General features: G+C 36.0%; 1 protein-coding gene across 6 annotated transcripts in view; it reads right to left on the minus strand.

Annotated features, from left to right (window-relative positions):
- LOC150102202 (ral GTPase-activating protein subunit alpha-1) overlaps positions 1 to 17,191 on the minus strand; it is an 800,562-nt gene that overhangs the window by 529,042 nt on the left and 254,329 nt on the right. For all 6 annotated transcript variants that reach the window (XM_090398990.1, XM_090398987.1, XM_090398991.1 and 3 more), the window contains 3 exons: positions 16,626 to 16,748; positions 8,349 to 8,607; positions 3,263 to 3,391 (listed from right to left, as the gene is read on the minus strand). In XM_090398990.1, coding sequence (XP_090255116.1) covers positions 3,263 to 3,391; positions 8,349 to 8,607; positions 16,626 to 16,748 — 511 coding nt within the window. The remainder of the gene's footprint in view (positions 1 to 3,262; positions 3,392 to 8,348; positions 8,608 to 16,625; positions 16,749 to 17,191) is intronic.

A 17,191-nucleotide genomic window follows, 5' to 3' on the forward strand; every position in this document is an offset into this window, starting at 1 on the left:
TGTAGATGGGGACAAGAGTACTCTCCCTCCATTCCCCAGGTATATTTTCCTGTTGGCAAACTTTCATGAACTCCCACAGCAGGTCAATTCCCTCTTCCCCCAGTGCCTTCCATGTCTCCACTGGAATTCTGTCAGGGCCCACCGATTTTCCATTCTTCATCCTCTTCATGGCCTCCGTCACTTCCACTCCACTGATGTTCTGCACCATCCCCTCAGAAGGCTGCCCATCTCCTCTGAGAGTCCTTGCATTTTCCTCATTCAAAAGTCCCTGAAAGTATATTTTCCATCTGTTTCTTATGTCCACATCCTTCCATAATACTCTTCCTTCAGCATCTTTGATCTGCCTCACATGTAAGATGTCCTTTGCTGCTTTATGTCTACATTTCGCTAGTTGGTAAATTTTTCTCTGTCCTTCCTTTGTTTCTAATTGATCATACAGATCTTGATATGCCATGGCCTTCGCCTGTGCCACAACTCTCTTGGCTTCTTGCTTTCTCTCTTTGTACACCTTGATTATCTATTACTGAACCTAATTATGCATCATTAGCAAATAAAATATTTCTTTTCAGGTTATTTCCTATATCATGTATGCATAAATTAAACAGTAGTGTCCCAGCACACCTTGCAGCACACCACTAGTCACTTGTTTTCACCTTGATCCACCCCTCCATATACCACTTTTTGATATCTATACAGCAGCCACCCGCTTATATAAATCATGTATCACGTTGCTCCCTAAGTATGTAAAGTTTCTATCCTCTTCCATCTTGTCTATTGACCTTTATTTGCTTTCTCTCTTCTTCTCTCCAAGTATCATTGTTTTATCGATGCTTATTATCAACCCATATTTCTTTCCTCCTTCACTTAACTTCATCTGCAAATCATAAACCAGAACCATTTTGCTATTTCTCCACAGTTTCTCACAGCAGCCTCTGCATAATTATTGATGTTCTGCAATAGACATATCATGTTTCTGTCTATACCATAAATTTCAAGTGCAGTCCATGCCAATTTTGGATTTATAATGTTGAATGTTTTCTGAAAATCAACAAAACAGGTATAGCTATTTTTATTGTGATGCAGAGCTTTCTCAACAATTAATTTAACATGAACATTTGGTGCATAGAACATCTGTCTTTTTTATATCCAGCTTACTCATCATCTTGATTTTCTTCCATTAGTTTCATTATTTTTTCATAAACTTATTTTTCTCTACATGACTTGTAAGAGCAACTGTTCTATAGTTTTTGCAGTCCATTTTGCTTTTTTTTTTTTTTTTTGTGAATGGGTATTAGTGCAAGTTGATGGATATGCATAAGTTATCAATTGCGCAGAGCATTTATACAAAGAAGAATGGTATTTATACCATTATTCTTGGAGGACATTAGCCAGAAGGGTCTAAAAAAAGGACACTTGAGTTTTCCCTTCATTCTGGTTGTTAATACTGTCCACAACGATGCACTACCCTTGCCCCAACATGCTTTGCTCGAGAAGCTGCACTACCTAAACAACTGCAATGCTCTTGCTGGACTCAGTGAATTTCATTGCCTAAACAAATGTTGATGAGATCCACTATCTCCATGTGCTCTGCGACAAATGATTAGTCATTTTGAAGAAACTGGAATCGTTGGGAATTAGACCTGAAAGAGGTTGCAAACCAATCAGTTCTCAACAAATGAATGCAGTTGTTACTGCTGTGTGGAACATGAATAACAGCAGTGGTTCCTAAGTGTACATGTTGTATCAAGACACATGGATCTGTCTCACACAAATGTCTGGAAAATTCTATGGAGCATTCTGCATTTCTACCCATTCAAGATAACCCTAACACAGTAGTTGCACCTGCAGGACTTTGAAAGTCAACTGACATTCTCTTTAATATTCCTTGATCGAATGGAGTCAGATGCTTCATGGCCATGGATGATTTTGTGGGGAGATAAAGTTCACTTTCATCTGAATAGAGACGTGAATACCCACAATTGCTGGGAATGGGCTACACAAAACCAGCATGCAATTCAAGAAATTCCTTTGCATTCATCCAAAATTATGGTCTAGTGCAGCTTCATTTATCGTTAGACCATTCTTCTTTGAGGATATTTGCCAGTCAGGTCCTGTGACCTGCTCAGTAACTGTCAAGAGGTACGATGATATGATAAACAACTTTCTTGTGCTGCAGCTACAGGTGTGGTACAGATTCAGTATTTTTTTTTATGCAAATTGGGGTCATTCCCCACATCAATCTGCAGAGGAAGTTCTTTCAGAACATTTCTCAGAAGCCAAAGTGATCAGCCATGCATTTTCCCACTGCAGGACTGCCTTGTACACCTGATGACTCTTGACTTCTGGCTCTGGGGATTCCTCAGAGATAGGATTTATCAGGATCATCCTGATAATTGTAGTGCTGAAAGACAGCACAATGTAGCATGTGCACAACAGTTCCAATGAGCTATGTTATTCTGTTGAACATACTGTGAAAAGGATGCAGATTGTGGCATAATGAGAAGGGTAGCATACTGAACAGTACAGCCTGTGAATAAAAGTGAATAAAAATATGTTATTTATGCTTGTGTTGCTTTTCTCCTTCTTACACACACACAGAAAAATTACCACATTTACATTTGGTACATCATACAGCACCCTGCTGGTGGTGAATTTTGGAACTACGTTTTTTTTTAAATTCATGACACCGAATGTATACCTGAAATGTTTTGCAGTATTTGGATCACTGGGTAGAACTTCACAAGGTCTTAAACAGAGATACTTTTTTTTATGATCACCCTGTATAAAGCTGAAAGAGAAATTCTTGGACCAGCATTACTAGATGAAAATTAAAAAAGAAACCAATTAATTATCCAATCATCTAATTGGAAGAATACGAAGAAACAAGATATTGCTGAAAATAAAAGAAATCTCCAAGACGAAACAAAGTATTGATGTGATTAGATGATTAAGTCTGTTCATCTGGAGGGAAAAGAAAAGAAATAAATGATTTCCTTATATAAAAGTCTGGCAGTAAAAATATCCTAGGAAAGGGAATACAACAGAAGACAAGAAAAGAAGACAAGCTAGATGTTATTTGTGGGTATATTTGAAATAACAAAAAAGTTTTAAGAAAATGAAGAGGAAAGTTGAAGAGAAGAAATACAAAAATAGCTGTCTTTTAGGATAAAAAGGTTATTCATAAAAACATGAATTATTCATATCAATAAATAAAATTCATAATTATTAATATTACAATCACAAACTTAATATTACATTTTACCTCTCTTATTTAGATGACTATCACTAGCACTTCTATGAAATGAAGAAAGTTTATCAGTAGGAGACATGCATCTCTTATGTGAAGCATCCCCACTATCAGATCGAGTTCTTGTTACTTGTCCAGTACTTTCTTATAAAGAAAAAAACAAAATAAAATGCTTAATAAATATGAATAAAACTTTATTGATTAAAAATATTGTGAAATAGCAAATGAAATGCATTTGATTTATTTAAGATAGATTTCAGTCAAAAGGGGCAAAGCTATATAACTATGAGGAGACCGCCACATAGCCTTTAAAGGAATGCAGAGAACCGACCAGGGCTTCTGACCTAATGTCCAATCCTCACCTTCTCACGGTGCACCCTGTTGGGTATCTACCTGGATACTGAACGAACGAGGATGGGCTGGCAATTTGGGATTTAGCCGACCAAATTCTATTCTTATTGGCTTAAACCAATATAGAAAATGATGGTACAACATGACAAAATTTCATGCTGGCTGGGGAATCACCTGATTAATCAAGGCCCCGTTATTTTCGCCAGGGAACCAGGGCGAACAGCCAAAAGTCAGCTACTGGAAAAAATCTGAAAAAAAGAGACCCCAACTCAACATCACCAGAGTTAAAGATCAGTACTATCAACATAAGAAGCCTTAATGGCAAAGAAATGGAGCTAGCTGAGGAATTAGATAAGTACCAGATCGACATAATAGGGGTGACTGAAACAAAAAAGACAAAAACTACAAGTTTGCAAGATTCCCTGATTAAATTGAATAACTGTTGTGATAGATATGGTATGAAGGTCAGCATTAAAAAGACAAAGACAATGAAAATAGGTAGAATTGTTGAAAATGTCAACTGTGTTGTGAACTGGGAACCTGTGGAACAAGTAAAATATTTCAGCTATACTGAAGATGGTAAATTAAATATGGAAATAGACAACAGAATTAACAAAGCTGATATGGTAGGAAGTCAACTGAATAAATTCATATGGAATAAGAGAGAAATTAGTCTGAAGACTAAATTAGCTGTATAGACAAGACAGTGTTCAAACCAGTTTTAACTTATGGATCTGAGAGCTGGGTCAGAAGTAAAACACTTGACCAAAGACTAGAGACCACATATATGAGAGTCCTGAGAAAGATTAGAGGTGTGGACAGATGGCATCAATGGCAATATCATATTAAAAACGAGGATATTAGGAAAGAACTTGACATTGTCAGCATCCAAGAACGTGTTAGCAGAGCTAATTCTCAAGTGGTACGGTCACTTAAACAGAATGGGCGAGGAAAGATTAGCAAAACAAGTGTTCTCTGCCAGGTTGGCATGAAAACGACCCAGAGGAAGACCAAGATATAGGTGGATTGATATGGTACAATGTGCCTTAGACAATAGAAATATAAGATCTGATAATGATAATATTGGAGTCTTGACAAGTAACAGACTGATTTGGAGGAAAATTGTAGATAGGAAGTTAGTAATGATGTAAATTTTTCATGTAGTACTATCATATCCAGTACACCCCTTGAGGGTACATGTCAGGAATTTGATGATGATGAGATTTCAGTATACTACAACAGAATGAACTGCAATGGAAGAATCAAGATTTAATAATTTCAAAAACTAGATGAAAATTATTATTTACTTAGAAATGAATTGTAATTTACAAAAACTATAATATTACCTTGACCTTTGTCCCAAAATGATGTAAACATGCAAATGGAAACAAATGTATAAAAGCACAAAAATCATGAAGCTTCCATGAACTTAATATTATAAGTTCATGGTAATTATCAACAATCAATGAGCAAAAACTATTCAAGTTATTCACTCAATATTTTGGCATTTATAGAAATATTTCTATTTATACCATCTAGCCTGGTTGGCCAAGTGGTTAGCATATCTGCTCTTCAGCTGAAAGGCTGTGGGTTTGAATCCCGCCGTGGGCTTGGATGTTTGTGATTATCTGTGAAAATACTAGTGGTGGTGGGCAGTAGATGGCATTGATGTAGTTGATGCAGTTCGCTGTAGTTGGTGGATTGAGTGGCGGAGATGGAGAGTAGTAGAATAGGTGCCCTCCCTCAATGAGTCTTCAGACTCCCTAGAAGTGTCACATGATAAAAATAATAATTTGTACCAAAAGAACTGTATTTCTAGTGTTTAATCTTAGATGTTCATTACTCATTTTTCCAGGAAAAATAACAATGTAGAAGAAGCAAGACTGTAAGTCAGTCTCACTTACTAATGTAATGCTTGTGTATATGTGTCAATACTACTATACAGTTCCCATGACAATGCCAATTTAACTTTGAAAACAACCAGATTTAATAATTATATAGTTAGTTATAAAATAGTTTGCATCATCATTTACTAAAACAAAAAATGAAGAACTATACTATTACATATGAAGAATATCAAGAATGCAAAAATTTCTTGATCTGGCATTGCTGTGATCTCTTGAACTGAGAAAGAATTCAGATGAATATATTGATAAATAATGTTATACATGGAGTTACTAAGTTGCATAAACTGACTCTGATGCCGAAATTTTTTCCACTTGGTTATACTATAAATCGAAGATGCCAAGAAGTTATATTCTTGGTTTAATTCTTGATCCAAGTATAACCAAAGTTTGTGTTGTGCAGAAATCTATCAAAGGCCATTTTAAAATCTAAATATAATGCTGTGTATGCATCTCTCTTGTCCAATGCATATGTCATGTAATTATAATTAAGTAGGCTGCTAAAACATGATCTTCCTTTAGTAAACCCATGCTGTCAATCAAAGAGAATGCTACTGTTTCAACCCAATTTTTAAATCTTTTTCTTTTCTAACCTTTGTAACACTTTAATCACAACTCAAGACACAAAAAAGTGACCTATAATTCAAAGCCTTACTTAGTCTTATCATCTCCCTTATGAACAGAACAATTTTGCCTTCTTACCACATCAATGAAACTTAGCCCAGTCTACAATTCCTGTTAAAAAGATACATCAAAGATGTTAAATCCCTGGAGCATTCCTACAAAACATGTGGTGATATATCAAGTCTTACAACATTATTAAGATCAGTTGATGCAAAAACTAATATACCACCTCATCACTCTGCAGCAGTACCTTGTCTTCCCTTCCCAATGCATTCAAGTTCTGCAAAATGTCACAGTTCATGAGGATGAAATAATTTATGAATTGCTCATTATCATCAATATCAGCCAATATCATCCTTTCATAATCATACAATCATTCTTTCTTCTATTGTCCACAGATCTAAAAAACAATCTGGGATTTTTTTTTTTGTATCATTAGATTTCTTGCCTGCTCATTGTACTCCCCATGCAACTGATTATTACTGGTCATCCTGTGCTGCCTTCATAATGATTTCTTCCAAATTGCATGCCATATTTCTTCATTCATCCAATCTACAAAACGCTGCATCTGAAAAATAGTTACTGAATAGGGCTCAAGAAAATTATCTCCTTTTCATCCAATTCCTCATTCCATGATATAGTGGCAAGCCACCTCTTGAGTTTCATGACTGCCAGATTTACAGTTCCATATATATATCTTTCTCACAGAAGTCCTAATATGGATAGCCACCATATGAAAGTGACCCCTTCATGGTCATTTTTATCGGTCACAAACCATGACCAAATGAATTTGAGGAAATTTGTTCTCTCTGTCCTAAATGCCACCTCTTCATTTTAATCTATATTATCACAATTAAAATCATGATCATTTTTTCTTATTTGCCTACACATTTCCTTCTCACTGTCTCTCATCCCCAATTACCAGATCTATAATCTATGTCTATTGCAATACCCACCTAAATATTTCAATTTGTCACCATCTACCTCGCATACCATACTGCCACTATTTGTTCCTTACATCTTTATCTTGGATAGCAATAACTCCACTGCTGCCATGAACAGCAATTCACCATTTCTTCCCTGCCTATCTTTATAGAAAACATCATACGCCCCATCTCTATTCCTGTCAGGCAATCACTCTCATCCAACCATGCCTCACTTATTCCAAAACTTTTTGGGTGAATGAACTTAATCAGTGAAACAATTTAATTTCTCTTATTTTAGATAAAAACATGGAACAATAGGCACTGAAAAGTTGCCCCACAGCTTTCGAACACAGAATTCTGCATACTCATTTTGCCTTTTTCACTTTGCCAATTTCAATAATTATTTGGTTTCCCACTGGAATAATATCTCATTGATAATATACAGTATCTGTGTGTATGAAGGCAAAATATCCTTTTAGCATTTTCATGCTTCTTGTATAATCTAAAGGGTTGTTTATATATCTTTAATGAGGAAAAACTGCTTCTGTTTATCTAAAGAATGTTTCAAATATGAAATAAAAAAAGACCATGAAATTTTCATAACAGAGTTGTTTACATCTAAATGATATATTGTCCCAAATTAGATCACACTGATAAGAAAAAAAAAAATTAACTATATTCATTTCATAGTAAATATGATTCAGTATATTAATAAATTCTCAGAAATGTTAAATGAATTATAATACATATTTCTGAAGTATGTAATCAGAATTTTAAAGTAATGACATCTTCATGGCTTTATCTGTAATTTTTAGATACAAATAAAACCATGCAAAATAGGAAAATGCTTCGAGAAATCTTATTAATTTTGTGCACCAAAGTGATCCCTTGTTCATTTATATGAATGGATCATTTCTGATCCCGACTTGTGTTTTATCTTGACCTTTTTTTTTTCTGTTGTTTGATTATGACATGTATATGTACCTTTAAAGATAAGACAAAATCCTTTCCTTTGTGCTCACATAATGATTAGAATACATCTTAGAAATTATTTCCATAATTTCTAAGATGTATAAGACAAAATCATTTTTACAAAGCTACATCATTATTTTTTTTTTCAAATTAAAAACACTTTCTAATCAGACAAAAACTGGCAAAGTAAAAGGAAATTCTTACATTTTTCGTAATATTTATTAAAAAAGAAAACAAAAGTTTACACTTAAGAATCAAACTACATCCAAAACCCTAAATACTTAATAAAATATAAAGAGGAAAGTAGATAAGAAAGAGAAATACCTTTTTCTTGCGAAAGGGATTCATCCTCATTTGTTCCAGATGCACTATGAGAATCTCTGCTTTTATTGCTGGGTGATGATCTAGCAGCATCTCTTTTCTCTAAATCCATCTGATTTTTGTTGCCTGCCCCTGAGGGAAATTTTTTCATACCCCTCTGTTTTTTTTGCTTCTGCTCAGTAAGTCGAAACAATGGTAAATCAGTGAGGTCTAAGTTATAAACTTGTTTGGCTAACACACGAGTTAAAGTTTCAACTGTTTTCTAAAATAAAAAAATTTTTTTTTCAATATATATTAACCTTTTTTTTTTAATAAAGACAATAAAGTCATTCAAAATTTAACACAATATTCTGAGAGAGCATCTGTAACTTTTTTGTTGTTTTTCTAAACTAACTTTAAAGCCTCCCCCCCCCCAAGATTCTTCAACATCAGCACACAAAAAAAACAGCTTTTTCATTCAATTTTTTATCTACTGTGTTACAATGGAGAAGACATTTAAGTATGCTATATCTGTCAGTTACCAAAAAAAAAAAAAAAGCAACTGATGTAAAAATTACAGACCTGGTAACTAAGAGAATTAAATTCTGCAATTATTGCACAGCTGAATTTCAATATTGATTTAGACCAAAACAAAAGAACAAGAGAAACATGCCTGAATACAAAGTAGATTATTATCTTCTTGACCTCCATGGAGTCACAAGACTCATCATGGGAAGTCAAACACTAGTTAATACAAAGTGTAGCATACCACACCTTCAACTCATCCACCATTTGCACTTTCACCATCCTCGCAGGCAATGCATTCCATGCTCCTACCCTCTCCATGGAAAAAAACTTTTTTCTTACTCTTTTACTCACTATTTTCTTTTATAGCTTCCAGGGATGGACTCTTGTCCTTGCTCATTCTCCTGGTCAATGTCCTCATTCTACCATATGAAAAATCGCCTCAGTGCTAATGCAATAATAATCCTTCAACAGCTTAAATGTCTCAATTATATTCTCTCCACAGCTCCTATTAACCAATCTCTGCAGCCTCAGTCTATTCTCATAATCAACAATGTAGTCTTGATATCATTTTTGTTATCAGTTTCTGTATCCTCTCCAAGGTTACTTCATCCCTTCAAACCCTGGTCTGGTGAACAGATCTGAACACAGAAATCCAGATGTGGTCTGATCACGGCTTTATACAATAGGACCACCATCCTTTTATATTTTCCTGGTCAATATCTTCAATATTGTAGTAGCTCTCTGAGATGTCTTCACAACCTTTGCAATATGTCCTCTGAACTTCAAATATCCTTCTACAATCATGGGAAGATTCCTTGCTTCCCCCACTTCTTCCAGTATACCAAGTGAGTAAGAAGCATCCTATCTGTGGAGCCCAAATTTCAAAACCTTCCATTTAGTTTCATTGAACTGACATTCCCTATTCATTTACCCACTTTTTCAACTTATTCACATCCTCCTGAAGAGCCAAAACATTAGCATTATCATTAATAATCCTCCCAAGCTTCACATCATCTGCAAACAACTGAATATCTCCCTGTAGTCCCGAGACAAATCAATGACAAAGATTGAACAATAATAGTGCCAGTACTGACTCCTGTGAAACTCCACTTATAACCTTCCTACTTCCTGATACTGCTCCCCCATATATAACACTGATATTATCAGAAAGCCAGTTACCAATCCAATACACTAACTTAATATCAAACTCTATATGTTGCAACTTAAAAACCAACTTGTCATGTGGCACCCTGGGGAAAAAATACAGTATATGACTTACCCGCACCTATGGCTCTTGTTACTCTGCTATAAAAGATAAACAGATTACTTCATTGAGACCCAGATGGGTTTCATTGCTATGGAAGCCCACAAGTCTGTTTACTGGCGAGTGAAGATAATCTAATTCTCAGCCATACATGACCCAATAAAAAGTGATCTAGGTTTTGTTTAGAAACCTTTTGTAGGTGGATTTAACATAAAAAATAAATAGTATTTGTCTTAATTTATATCCTCATCTGTCAACTTACTGATTTTTAGCCAAAACTTCATGTACAGATTGTTCCTGATTCAGAGAATTACAAAATGCAATATCCATTAACAAACACTAGCTTTCAAACACTTGATATGAACAACTGACAAACAGACAAGACCATCCTCCACATATAGTGACTTGGTTAGATGTGTTGTAACATTCAATAAGATACTTACTGAGCAATGTGGTTTAGCAGAGAAACAAAATATGTTTATTTTTAGTCACAAATCTTGTTCTTTAAGAACTATTTGTGCCATAAGGTTTCTTAAATTCATGCAATAAGACAAGGAAAGAATAACAAAGTAGATCGAAAACAATGGATTGATATGGAACAGTGAGAGCCACGTAATGTTATGCATAAAACAACACAAAAGGTATCACTGATGAAACACTATTATTAGTTATTAACTGTATTAATTTAAAAAATACTCGAATGATGTGTGATTAGAATAAGACTCTCCCATATCTTAGATAGTGAGAGGCAATCATTCCAATTTAAGTTCAGATGAACTAAGGGTTTAGTGCTTTTTTGAAATAAACGTTCAGATTTATAGCAACAAAGATGGAGTAAGTGCATTTCAGACCACAGGATATTGTGGTCCACATCTATTCCATGTTGTGCAAGGCCAGATATCCAGTTGATGATGTAAGACTGGTGTTCTTGTATTCTCTTTCCACTAAACATGTGCAGTTTGTCTGAAGTGAGAAAGGTGACAGTCACAAAAAAAGTTTGGTAGAGAACATTTCTGGAATATCAGAACCAATTTTTAGATTTCTTAAAAAGTATAATCTAGTGGTTAATTTTATTCCTGTCAACAAACTACCATGGTTTCCATCTTCTAAAGATAAATATTCCCCTCTTGCTCTTTCTGGCATATACCAAGTTATTTGTGACTGTCACCTTTCTTGCTTCGGACAAACAGAGACTTGAAAAACACCAACACCCCTGAATCAAGTTCACCCTGAAAAAAGAGGAAAACAATAGCCTCCCATTCCTAGACACACTAGTCACCTGCCAACCTGATGGAACCTTGGTTTTCTCAGTTTATAGAAAACCCACCCATACAGGCAGATACATCCACCAACAATCCCCCCCTCCCCCTCACAACAATATGGAGTTATTAAGACACTATACAACAGGGCTAAACTAATCTGTTCAAATGACAATGCCCTAACCACTGAACTCAACCACATCCTCAACACTTGCTCAGCCAATGGCTACCCCCCCCCTCAAAAAATGAAACCAATAAACCACAACCCCCCTCCCCAACAAGGATTACTCTAAATCCATCACCATTCTCTACATCCGAGGCACCTCAGAAAAAATTACCAAAATCTTAAAAAAAACATGACTTGACCTCATGTTACAGACGATATAAAAAATTGGCATCCCTTATCTGCTCCACAAAAGACCAATCACTTTCCCTAGACCTACCTGGTGTATACCAGGTCCCTTGCAGCTGTAAGCTGTCCTACTTTGGCCAAACAGGCAGGACAGCAAATATCAGAATTTCAGAACACAAGGACTACATCCTTCACCAGTACAGCCACTCTGGTCTTGCAGACCATGCTCTGGATACACACCACAGAATACGGTGAAAGAAAGCTACAGTAATACACCGTAGCAAATTCAAATTTGAAAGACTTTTCATGAAATCAGCCTCAGTCCTAAGAAACATGCCTAACCTCAACAAATTTGGTTGCATGAGACTGCCCCAAATTTGGGAGACATACATCAGAAGACCTTCAGCCCAACGGACTACATCCTACATAGCCCGCTAGGGGACACCATCAGGACTTTTAGAAAAAATAACAGCTTCCTCGCTTCTTCCTCATTTACTGTGTGTAGTGCCTGCGTGCAAGTGTCTTTATTTTAAATTCCTGTGAAGATGGCAACATGACGTTGCCGAAATATTGGAAATATTTATTAAAGTTTAATTTAATTTATATTCTATTGTACATTGTGAATTCCTTAAGCTATTTAGTAAGCATGTATAACCAACGTATAAGCCTTCCTACAAGAATGATAAGCTGATAGTTCTCCAGACATGTTCCAGAAGTTTCCTATTAATGATCTTCTCCATAACTCTGGGAAATAATGAAGTGAGAGCAATGGGCTTCCTTCCATGCTGTAGGGTGGATGCCAGCTGAGTATAATATATTCCATGTTTAAATTTCCATAACTATTCCTGTTGTTCATGTCGAAATTTCTGGAACTAAAAACTACGTAAACAATGGGATGTAAATAAATAATTTATTAATTATTTACAGCCGATGTTTCACTAGCTTAAGCAAGCATTATTATTACTATTACCTGACACCTCCAGGGAGTCCAAAGACTCATCGAGGGAGGGCACCTACTCTACAACTCTGTCTCCACCACTCAATCTGCCAACTACAGCAAACCACATCATCTACACTAATGCCATCTACTGCCCACCACCACCCCCCAGTATTTTAACAGATAATCACAAACATCCATGCCCATGGCGGTATTCAAACCCACAGCCTCTTGGCTGGAGAGCGGATACGCTAACAACTCGGCCAACCAGGCTGGCTAACGCTACGCAACTTAATGAAGACAAAAACTAAAATGCCTATGATAACAAGGACAGTCACATGTGTAGAGGGTGACTGTGGTGCTCTTCATAGTGATTCCTGTTGTTAAAGTGGAAGCGTAGATAGGGCAGTGTGCCAAAATCTGTTTAAAAATCATGTCATCAGATTGCAGTTAACCAAGGTTCTGTAAAACATGTGCTGCTTTCAGGAACAGTCTCTCCAATTTGAAATGGGATTTGTGAAGTAGTCTGGCTTTCTTCCATCTTATGAAGTGGTCTTTCTCTATGACTTGTTGATAGTCCATTTTTTGGTTCTCCATTTTGGATGTATTTTTTGTGTTTTTTTTTCCTTACTAAAGTAGTTCATCCTGTCTGTCCAAAATATCAAGTTCCACACTGGAAAGGGAAGATATAGACTCTAGGGAATGACGGAGGGTCTAGGCGAACCTGAATTTGTCTTAGGTAGGTAGAAATCTTGTTGAGTGGCTTCTAGACAGTTCCGATTCTGTGTCATTTCTGGATCATTTGTGCCTTTGATCTAGGGCAAAGATATAGTACATGTATAGTCTTGTTTAGAGGACGTGGGATTGTTCTTCTTTTTAAGGAGTGTGGCCAGAATTCTTTTGTTGTATCCATTTTGTTGGAATAATGCAAGCAGAGCCTGTTGTTCGGTGTAGTGCTTGTCTAGATGATGAAATTCACTCTGCCATGGAAGCTAAGGTTTGACAATTCCAAAATTCTGAGAAGGATGGAAGTGTGAAGTGGCACGTAGGTATCTTCCTGTGTATGAGGATTCCATATGCTTGCCTTGTAACTGAAATATCCAAGAAGGTAAGTGCCCTTTTTTTTTCTTCTTCTACAGTGAAAGTGATTTGAGAATGGATATTATTGTCAAAATGTAAAAAAGTTAGAGTCTGTGGGCCATGCGGCCAAATGGTAAAGACATTGTCTATATACCTCAACCATACCTTGGGCTTTTTTTTTGGGGGGGGGGGGGGGGCAGAATTAAGTGCCAAAGATTCAAATGACTCCATGTATAAGTTTGCAAATTTATTTAAAGAGCTGGTTGTTCCAGCTAAAATACCCCGATTTAAGGCAGTACTTAAAGAGTTTGCAAATCTCAGGGGGATAAATATAAATTTTGGACAGAGATAATGCATCGTCTACTGGAACATTTGTAAAAAGGGACAACACATCAAAGCTTACTAAGTGATCTTTCTTCACTAATTGAAGGTTTTGTATAGTGCTTTTGAAATTTGCAGTTTTTTTTTTTTTTTTTTTAATGTAAGATGATGTCTTGCCGATGTGTTTGTTGAGTTCAGATGCCAAGCATTTTGCTAGTTTATAGGTGGGACGATTTGTGGCTTCCACAGTTGAGTGCAATGGGGATCCAGATTTATGGACCTTAGATGGCCCACATAGTCTTGGTGTATGTAGATAAAAAATTTTTTAGTGTGGACACAGTTTCAGTTGGTCAACTTGGAATGCTTTCTAGCAGGTTTAAAGTTTTGTTTTTAATTTATACTGTAGGGTTTAGTAAGGATACCTAAAGTAGTAATTACTTTAGTATGGAAAAAAATAACATAAAAACTACATCTGAAATGGAAAACCAAAAAAACAGACTATCTCAACATGCCACAGAGAAAGACCACTTCGTAAGATGGAAGAAAGTCAGACTACTTCACAAATCCCATTTCAAACTGAGAGACTGTTCCTGAAAGTGTCATGTTTTACAGAATACAGTTAACTGCAACAGAACTAACAGCATGATTTTAAACAGATTTTGGAGCACTGCCTTATCTATGCTTTAGCATTAACAGGAATCATCACGAAGAGCACCACTGTCGCCCTCCACACACGTGACTGTCCCTGTTATCATAAGTCATTTTAGTTTCTGTCTTCACTGAGTTGTGTAGTGTTAAACTGCCTCTGATAATGCTAGCCTAAGCTAGCGAAACATCAGCTGCAAATAATTAACAAATTATTTATATACATCCCAATGTCTACTTAGAGTATAATATATTGTATAGATGATAAAGAACAGAAATTAGTTCAGAAGCACATCTGTTGAATAACTGATAAAATTACATTGGAGCCAGAAGTATCTCTGGTATCTAGGTTGCTTATTTCTCTGATGCCCCTAGCAGATGGCTACATGAGACATGTTATGGAAAGATTTGCTTTAATCATCTATCCTAGAGTCAGATGACAGAAGAATGATGGTGGGGGGGGGGGGGGGGTCAGCATTATCTTTAAGTGATGTTACAATGCTACCATCTAGGTGAAAAAAGAGGTGAAAATACAGACAGGCAAATGTTGTGCTCAACAGCTTTGCTATGGACCAGAGGGTACGACTGCCATTGGCACAGGTGATTGTAGGCTTCAGTATAAACTGTGAATGAATCTAGAGGTTTTGTCCCAGGTCTTTTATGATAAGCTCTTTTCTTTTCTTGGACTGTCCTGGCACATTTTTTTGGAAATAGCATAAATAAACAGGGTGGGAATTTTGAACAGAGTGAGCAATGAAAATCTCATTTTCTAACAAGGATAATTTCTGTAACAAGATCACAAGTATCTGGATATGGAGAATGGAAATAGTAGTCTGACCACGAAAAGGAGTAAAAGTCTCTACTTGGTGGTGTTGTAGTTCCAAAGAACATTAGACTGTGAAAGAATATTTCACTAGAGATGAAACTTGGAAGAGAGTGTAATCTGAATTGCAAACAGGCACATTCACCTTAGCAGTGTGCAAAGAGAAAATATTCAGAACATTTAATGAGTGGAGAGGATTGTCAGGGATTCCAGTCAGAAGATCAATTTCTCCTAAATCACTACTCATAGAAAATACCTCTGATCTCTTTCAGAATGGTGGAAGTTAGAATTGTACATATTAAAGTCACCAAGGACTCTCTGACTTTACTGTTAGGAAATTTGAATCAAGGATATCAAGCTTCAAAGGTAACTAGTTAGATGTCAGGATGATTTTCAGAAGTGGAAGATACTGTAGACACAGCAGATGAATGAGAAATCTTAGAAAAAAGGTCAAAAAAGAAGAAGGTTCAACAATAGACATTCTTAGGCAAGAAATATCAATCACACAAAAGTACTAAATCTTCATGCAGAGCATGATTCGCTTTACCCTTCTGGTGGAAGGAATCATGCAGGGTGTGAAGATCTTTGCGTGAAGTAACTTCTCTTGTCTACTTGTACTACACTATAACAATGAGGAGTTGCAGACCATGTCATGTGCTGCTCGTCGTGTCATGCAGGAGTGGCAGGGGGAGAAGAAGACCAACTTAATATACAAACACAATTTTAAATCCAAACAAAAATTTCTGGAATGTGCCATAGATCAACTTTACAATATTTACACAACTTGATCAATCATTGATGCTTTACAATTCCAAAAATTTCAGACTGTCATCAGCTCAATATTTGAGATCACCTTACTATACATGCAAAGATTTCTAATTAGAACTGTAAGATACTTGCTCCATTTTTTGCCCTGCTGCTGAATCTGTTCTCTCATATATATACAGTTTACTTGTGCATGTGTCAGCAAAGATGCAGTGACCAAGGGAACCATTGGTGAAATAATTACATTAAAAGTGGCTTAGAATTTCTAACTCCACTACTACTACAGTATTAAAAATAAATTAAAAGTAATAAAGATTAATACATTACCGCCCACTCCTTTATAAGTTCCTCCCACTGGGTTAGAGAGGACAATACATGAAGAAATTGATCCCAAAGTTCACAAGAGATTACAACATTCAAGTTAGCTTTAATCCAAGTGACTATTAATGTCTGTAAGGGAAAAAAACAACAACAACTATAAATGATTCATAAAAACCAGTGGGTAATATTTAACAGAAACTTTCATGTGTCTGTAAGGAACTGCATGCTTCAATATAAATATCCAATGCTCAAGTATAACTGACTCATTTAAAAAAAAAGTATGAATAGTAAACAAGAGTACATTATTATAATTATTATCTGAGACCAGAAGGATAAAGAAGGAAGAAGAAAGACCATAGCCTCCATCCATGAGTCCATGGAAGGAGGCTATACATCACCCAAACCAGCTGTCACACTTCCTCTTAAACTCATTCACATTAGATGTACTCACCACTTCAAGAGGTAAACTGTTGGAAATGCCACTGAAAATCCAGTTTCGCTCACTCATTGATCTGGTAGAGAAAAATCTTACTGCTCACAAACTTAATTTCCATGGATCCCCATGTTCACTC

Source organism: Typopeltis vanoorti, chromosome 10, assembly GCF_054136105.1.
Source record: "Typopeltis vanoorti isolate ZY-2024b chromosome 10, IOZ_Tvanoo_1.0, whole genome shotgun sequence".
NCBI lineage: Eukaryota > Metazoa > Arthropoda > Arachnida > Uropygi > Thelyphonidae > Typopeltis > Typopeltis vanoorti.